We start from the raw sequence: 8,012 nt of genomic DNA on the forward strand, positions 1-8,012 counted from the left end.
CACACACATCTGTATGAGCATGTGTGTGTGTGTGTGTGTGTATGTGTGTGTGTGTATGTATACACATAATCATTCTGAAATGATTCATGAAAATTTTCATGTTATGATCAATGTGAACTCTTATGTAAAATTCAGCTCTTTTAAATAACAACTTTCAGAAACAGTAGTACTAAACTAATATAAATGCCACATTATTTAACATGTCCTAAAGACTACAAATAAATTGCACCCTCCAAAAACAATTTAACAAATGGTAACTTTCTGAGTAAACAAAGTAAGTACAAATTTGTTAACCTATTTTAGGAAATCTGTCAAATAGCCTAAACAAGCAATCTGTTCACACATATACCAAGTGGTTAAGAAACAGGAATTTGTTGATAATATCAAAGTGAAAACAAAACCTCCCACCATTTACCATTTTATTTCACCATGTTTTTCCTCTCACTTTAAAAAAATCAGCTTTAATCATTGTGATTTAATTTAGACTAAAACTAAGTGAAATATACACTCCAAATATTTAATCTGCCTCAATAAATAAATAAAAAGTACATGTGCCAGCAATCACTAGAAAAACTGTAATGTGTAAACAATAATATGGATCAAAGTGATATTTCAGTTCCTTCATTAACAGGGATGCAGCTCAATCATAGAGCATTTATCTAGAATGTGTACTGCAGAACTAGAAAAAAAATAGAGACAAAGCTGAGAAATGCATTTCCCATCTGGAAAGAGTAAATGATCAGTCAGTAGTGTGTATCAGTGCAAATGATTAGTCTTCATAGTTTATCAGGGTTATGTGGTTTTACCAAAACACCAACATGATTCTACCTACAATCAATTGTGCTCTTTTAGATGTTTAATGCAACATTAACCAAATGACTGTAGTAACACCCATTTCTGATTTCAGTATCCCATCATATAAGCCTCACATCTTACATTAAAAATATTTGCAAGCACAATATAGAAATGTTTCGAGTGAAATTCATGAAATATTTTTCCCTACCTAATACTTAGAAACATAGGAAATATTATACTCAATATAGGAAATACACACATTCAGAAAATTTATTCCAGGGTTTTTTATATTAATGTTTATTATTTCCTATTAATACAAAAAATTATCATATAATTTGAGGTAAAACATATCTAGAAAAAATAAAATTATTCATAATCTGAAATCCAGAAATGACCACTGCTAGCATTTTGATACAGTTCCATCCAATCTATTTTATCCATTTGTAATTATTAATACAACTAAATCATACCACATAGTTTATATTATCCCACTGTTTCATTAATATTTTCCATGCTGTTAAATATTATTTAAATCATGAATTTTAAATTCTACACTACAAAACAATTTGCTAGATGTATGGTACTATATTTAAGAGGTAATATAGTTAAGGCCATGTGTGCTATTTTCAACTTTTCCAATTAAAAAATAAAAATTTTGCACTATTTTCTATCCTTCAAAATCCAGTAGCTTTTAAACTATTGTGTGAAGCACAGAGTTTTCTTCAGTTTTAAATTAAAAATCTTTCAGCAGACATAAGAAGAGTCTAACTTAAATTTATAGATAAAAATAATATGGATAATGAAAAGACTACTTTACATAAATCACTATATTTGAAGACTCATTAAAAAGATGATTGTCTCTAAAGGTAGGTTTTTCAAATGTTCTCCATTCAGCTGGTGCCACTTGCTGTGATAGCGTTGAGAAAAATGCCTAAACTTCTGCTATGAGTGGCTTCTGTGATATTGTCTCAGAAATGAGATCTCAGGTAGGTTTTGTCTTCTTACAATAAGAAAGAGTCCTCTGGAAGAGCCGGCATGCTGAGCATAGGGGTTCACTTCTGCAGTGCCACAGCAAGCAGAGATCTTGATTGTCAGAATCAACTGTGAGTGCTGTATAAAATAGTCAGTTATCACCATGATGTTCATCGACCGGCAAAACAAAGATGATTAGCTGTGAAATGCTTTTCCATAATGTAGGTTGCCTCTATGGTCAAAGTACAGTGGAGAAATAAATGAAACACTATCTAGATAATTTAATAATCAATATCAATAAACTTGATAAAGACAGTTAAAACATCTTTTCAACCATCAGCCCTACCTACATTTTTTAAAATATTTAAAATATTGATTCTATTTAATATTTGGAAAATTTATCAAAACCAGTATGTTTTAACCTATGAACTGCATCATTATGTTCTTTTTGTTCCATTTTGTAGTGAGTTAGTAAAGTTTCTAAAATCCAAAACAATTGCAATTTTAAAAATTAGAATAACAACAAGTACACTATTCAGTGTGTTAGAGTTCAAAGTGTCTGGAAAAGGCTGCTTACCCACCAATTCAATCTACCTAGTAATTGGCACCACACAGAGGCTAATCAAAATCAGCAGTGCGATTAAACAAGGCTATCTAGGACAGCAACCAGATAATGGTTACTCTGCTCCTGAAGGAATTAGAAAAGCAAATTCAGAGCCCTGCCTCTTGTTCCCAGTCTATTCCCCCTGAACAATGATAAAAATTGGCATATGACTTTTCCATCACGCTTCAGTGATTGAATTAGGAGGAGTGCTTGTGTTCTCATTGATAGTTATTTGGAAACAGCTGTTTGCACCATCCCCTTCCCTTAGGTGCTTACTAACAAAGCCTCACTGTCTCCAAGAAAGAAGTGTATGTTACTCTGATAGATTACATAACAGTTACTACGGACTTTGTTCTGTTCACAAAGTAAGATATAACCTCAGACTTTGTTCTGTTCACAAAGTAAGATATAATCTCATCAGAAAAAAAAAAAACTCACCCATTAGAAGATAAATCTTTGTTTCTCACATTTGAAAGCACAGGTTCAGAGTAGAAAAAAGATTTAAACCACCAGGTGGATTCTGCCACTTCAGGTAATCCTAACAAATAAACTTTTAATTATTCCCTTATCAAATGAATTTGAGAGATTCAAAGCAAAGGGAAATAATGAGGGTAACACTGATAAGAAATAAACTAAGTACCTTGCAGAGGTCTGTCATCATCTATGAAAGTGACAGAATCAGAGCTAGTTAAGGAGCTAACTGAAGAAATACTGGACTCTAGGAAACAAATAAAAATAAAGACAAATAACAAGCAAAAAGACAAGCACACACATATCATTCATATATATATAAATATATGAACATACATATATGAACATACATATATATATAAAACAGACTCTCAAGAAACATAGTTTGAAATTATTTTAGCCTGATCATGTATCAAGTTGAAAAATTAAGCAAATTCTGAATGAAAATTTTCTACTAATAAGGTATATTTATTTTCATGGCAGACAACTCTCAATCTCTGTTGATACAGATATTGAACTTAAAATACATATGTCAAATTTGAAATCAAAGAATTACAAAATCAAGAATGAATAGCATTGTACTACATAATAAATATTACATATTTATATTTTATAATCCTACAAAATTACCAAATTTAGAAAGTAAGAAATTATTTTATAAGAATATTTAATTTGTTTTATAAGACATTCTAAAGCAGTAAAGCGATTATAAACATAACTTCCATTGTTAAAAAAACACTAAGCATAGTTTAAACTTTTTTGTAAAAACAATAAATCCATAGACATTTCTGACTCTTTTGTTACAATCCTTGAAATGACTTTTTTATAGTTCACTGGCATAGATACTTTTACTTAATGTTAATTTGATTCTGAAATGCATATTTCATTTTACGAAATTTCTCCGTCTTCTTAGGATGCTAAAATAATATGTACAGATAGATTAAAAAATGAAACTGAGTAGATAAGTGCTGACCTGTTATCCATTTCAGGAAATGGAAAGAAGAAAATATTTGAACCAGACTCATGCTATTCCCTCTTTTCTAAGAAATTAGGTGATACTTTCTTCATGCAAAATTATCAATTTTTAATTAATAATGGATCCTATGAAATCTCTATCAACATACTTGTCAAATTTGAAGTGTATAAAAGCCAAATTTTAAAAAAACTTAGTACAAAATCAAGAATGAACATCATTGTACTGTATTAGAAATATTACACAACCATACTTTTATATACTACACAATTATCAAAATTAGAAAGTAAGAAATTGATACAATCATTACACAAAAGCTGATTTTCATTTGTTTGTAAGAGTTCAGGGCTTTCTCAGTGTAACATGACCAAAGAAAGAAATGAACCTAGGAAGCACTAGCTCTATGAATCTTCTATCTTCTGTAGCTGTTTCTTCACTGTCTGCAATAGCTGTCAGCTTCCTCCCAATGATACATTGGTCAACAACATCCCACAATCTTCACTTCTCATCATATTCTCTAAGGATATTCTCTAGTGATAATAAAACTTACTTCTATAATACTGATTTTTGGCCAGAAGACATCCAATGGAAGGTACTGATGCCATGGTTTGTCCTGTGACAGAGTACTAGCGACTAACAGCAGCAATCTGAGGAAGAGTGACCAGAAAAGAGATGTTGATAAATACCATAGAGGAATTTCCTTTTCCTTTTTACATGTGAATATTATGTGCAAAGTGAAATCATTTACAATATAATAAATATCTGAAAAAAGAATTTAAAAACTTTTCACAAAATTGCAATTAAACATGCTGTAATAAACAAAACAAGATGCAATCAACTAGTATATTTCCTTGGGAAAAAAAAAAAAGAAAAACTACATATTCAACTACAATGCAAACACAATTTACTACAACTAAAACAAACCAAAGTTTCAGGAAAAATAAGTGTTAACAGAACCATGTTGCAATCACTCACGTACTTATTTTCTCCAATTTGGTCTTCTAAAATAAATGTAGTTTCAAAGTTCTTCAGAAAATGCACCACAGTGACTGTTGATGTGGTCAAGAATCTGTGAGCAACCTTATATTTAGAATCCCAAGTTGGCTGGAGCCTGAGCTATTCGTAATTTGAGGTGAGGTGGCACATAGCCAGGCAAAGGCAATGACTGGACACTCTGTGCCCATCTGCCCTCCAGCAGTCCAAAGGACCTTTGAACCTGTCAGCATGCCAAGTTTAGCTACAGTGACAGGGAAGGATTTGGCCTTGACCTGTTTTGGACTCATTCCCTTTAATGTCATATCTTTTACCTGACTGCAGTTTCCCTGGCAGAAATTAATGTCCATGTATCTCTTCTGCCTTGGTATAATTATAGGCTCTACCAAAGTCACCAAGCTGGACAGAATTGGGGATGACATGGATTGTCTGCAGTCTAGCTAGGAAGACTGAACATACATATCCACAGGTGTATTGATGCAAGGCAGAGTCATAGGGTCACAGGAGAACAATAAAGAACTCTGCAGATTTGGAGAATTTCTGGGAAAGGGACATGTAGAATAGAACTTGATGGATGGATAGATAGTGAGTTAGAAATTCCAGAGGGAATGACAAGACAGAAATCATGGATAATGTAGAGAAATTTATTACATTATATCATTATTTATTGAAGCAAAAACTGTTTTATTCCAATTTTAGAAATTTTCTTATGTAGATCATTTTACCATTTGATAGATCCATTTGATTTGTGGATCAAATCCTGACTCCTCTTTATGTTGACTATTAATCATTTCAGTTACTTCTTTAAGTTATTTGGTGTTCTTAGTTTTTCTTGTGTATTCTTTCTTAAAGAAATTTTGGTAATGTATACATTGCTATAAAATTATTGATGTCAGCTACTTTTTCAAACACATAAAACAACCTTGTAGTTTGTCTTAGGGTGTCTTAAAAATATTGACTCCAGACATAAAAATGGGGGGAAAAACTTCTTTGTCTCACTTACATGTGGAATCTAAAATATATATATGCATTTGACAGAGATAGTAGATCAGTAGACAGAGAAGTAGAGGAAATTGGGAGATGTTGGCCAAAGTATAAAAAGTTGCAATTTTGCAGCATAAGTATAGAAATCTAACATTAAGCATGAGAACTATAGTCAATACTACTGTAATGTATTCTGAAAATTTGCCAACAAAGTAGATTTCAATGCTTTTGTCCTATGCGCACATACACACATGTGCTCACATAAACAAAGGTATTTTTTCAAATATTAATGTGAAAAGATTGATATGGTAATTTGTTTGACAGTAGTAATAATTTCACTATGTGCAGGTGTATCAAAACATCATATCAGCTTGTAATCTCTCACGTTGGGAAGCCAAAGCAGAAGAACTGCAAATTAGAGACTAGTCTCTTCAACTTAGCATAACCCTGTCTTAAAAATAAAATAATAAGGAAAAAGAGCTTGAGGATGTCGTTCAGAGGGAGAGGACCCCTGAGTTTAATCCCCAGTACCACACAGAAAAAAATCATGTCATATACCTTAAATACATTTAAATGTGTGCATATATGCAATTACATAATAGATATATGTATAAATGTTACAGAATGTATATACAATTATATGCAATAAAAATACATACTCCATCTGGTTATGCTTCTTCTTTCATTTTTTTCCTGATTTTGCTATAGATTTAAATATTAAATTATATTTTCAAATATATTTGGTATTCTCTTTTGTCCTTTGGTTCTACCCATCATTATTTTCTACCTTACTTTGATTGTCCTTTTAAATATGTTAGGATTATTTTCATGACCATCTATTGCAAAAAATTCTGTAACTGCCTTTACGCTGTTTTTTTCTTCTTTACTGGTTATCGAACCCAGGCATACTACCACTAAGCTACATCCCCATTCCCTTTATTAATATTTTTTTATTTAGGGACAGGACATCACTAAATTGTCCAGGTTAGCCTAGAACTTGTGGTTCTCCTGACTCAGTCTCCTGAGAATCTGGGATTACAGGTGTGCACCATTGCACCAGACCAACATTTTTTGATGTTAGAATTGTTTAAGAATGCTTTCTTTTGCCCAAATGCATAAAGATTCTTAGAGTTCTCCTAGTGGATGATTTTTAAGTACACTTATTGTCATGAAAGAATGTCTGATTTTTATTCATTTTTTTGAAATAGGTTTTGGAACTGACTTTTGGCGCATTTGGTAATTAATGAGATTTTTCATTTGCTGCATGCTCTGTCCATTATATTGCATTATTTAATTACATTAAAGAAATAATCCATGTACTTACCAATGTCTTATCACTTGATCTACCAGTTCTAGCATAAGTACAACACGTAAGTCTATAAATTTTTGTTTGCTTAATTTTAAGCTTTGATATATACATAAAAATCATGATTAGAATATCTTCTGAATGAATCTTTTCTTTTATCTTCATTTATCAGCACTAATTTTATTTTGTGCTGGTTTTCTACTTTAATATTAATTTGTTAGCACTTGCTTTTTTCTAAGTATTAATTGGTATATCTTTTCGCATCCCTTTATTTTTAACTTGTTCTATTTGAGCAGTCACATAATTATCATTACATTTTGAATGTATTTTCCTAATTATATCTCTTTCTTTAGATAGAGAAATAAAGTCCATTTGCATTTATTGGGATTATTCTCATATTTGAATTTACCTCTGATATCTCACTGTCTAGTTTCCATATAAGAAATGTTATATGGAAATTCCTTCTCTTTACTTTATTAACTTTTGTTAATGTTTTTATTTAAAGGGTTTTTTTATAGACCTTTATTTCTCTATTCTTTGAGAAGCAACATACAGTATTTTAGTATTATTCTTTCAGTGGACACTCTTATTTTATAATACCATAGGCCTTAGCTATAATTTAGTCTAACCTAACATATTCATCAGTCACACTGGTTTCATATTTATTAATTTTTTTTAATAAATCCAATACTATGCATGAAATGTACATTCTACCCAAGAACTCATCTTCTTTTCTCAAAATATTTTTATTCCACATGTTGACTTTCCCTGTATTAATTAGTTGTATCCACATTAGTTCATCATAAACATTTTCCCACAGCAGTAAATAAAACAAGCATGAATTTCTTGTTCACATGTTTGCAGCTGAACTGAAGGGACTCTTTTCAAGAGAATGCCTGTAGGTTGGCTAGAAC

General features: G+C 31.2%; 1 protein-coding gene across 2 annotated transcripts; it reads right to left on the reverse strand.

The window, feature by feature from the left end:
- Window positions 1-1,040: 1,040 nt before the first annotated feature.
- Ppdpfl (pancreatic progenitor cell differentiation and proliferation factor like) lies at window positions 1,041-4,933 on the reverse strand. 2 transcript variants are annotated; one of them, XM_047559830.1, is made up of 5 exons: window positions 4,795-4,933; window positions 4,366-4,462; window positions 3,012-3,089; window positions 2,810-2,909; window positions 1,041-1,905 (listed from the first exon to the last, which is right to left on the reverse strand). In XM_047559830.1, the coding sequence occupies exons 2-5, from the start codon at window positions 4,418-4,420 to the stop codon at window positions 1,893-1,895; spliced, it is 246 nt and encodes an 81-aa protein (XP_047415786.1). In that variant the 5' UTR covers window positions 4,421-4,462; window positions 4,795-4,933; the 3' UTR covers window positions 1,041-1,892. The 2 variants fall into 2 exon arrangements, with proteins under 2 accessions (XP_047415786.1, XP_047415785.1); XM_047559829.1 differs by having other exon boundaries at window positions 1,041-1,999.
- Between the last annotated feature and the right edge of the window lie 3,079 nt (window positions 4,934-8,012).

Source organism: Sciurus carolinensis, chromosome 1 (assembly GCF_902686445.1).
Source record: "Sciurus carolinensis chromosome 1, mSciCar1.2, whole genome shotgun sequence".
NCBI lineage: Eukaryota > Metazoa > Chordata > Mammalia > Rodentia > Sciuridae > Sciurus > Sciurus carolinensis.

Bases quoted from the DNA above. Each gene is read 5' to 3' on its own strand.
- Ppdpfl (XM_047559829.1), bottom strand. From the start codon at position 4,420: ATGGCATCAGTACCTTCCATTGGATGTCTTCTGGCCAAAAATCAGTAT. The intron at 2,910-3,011 runs GTACTTAGTTTA...TTTATTTGTTAG, and splicing joins TGATGACAGACCTCTGCAAG to GATTACCTGAAGTGGCAGAA. The intron at 2,000-2,809 runs GTGAGTTTTTTT...CTTTGACCATAG, and splicing joins AAAGATTTATCTTCTAATGG to AGGCAACCTACATTATGGAA.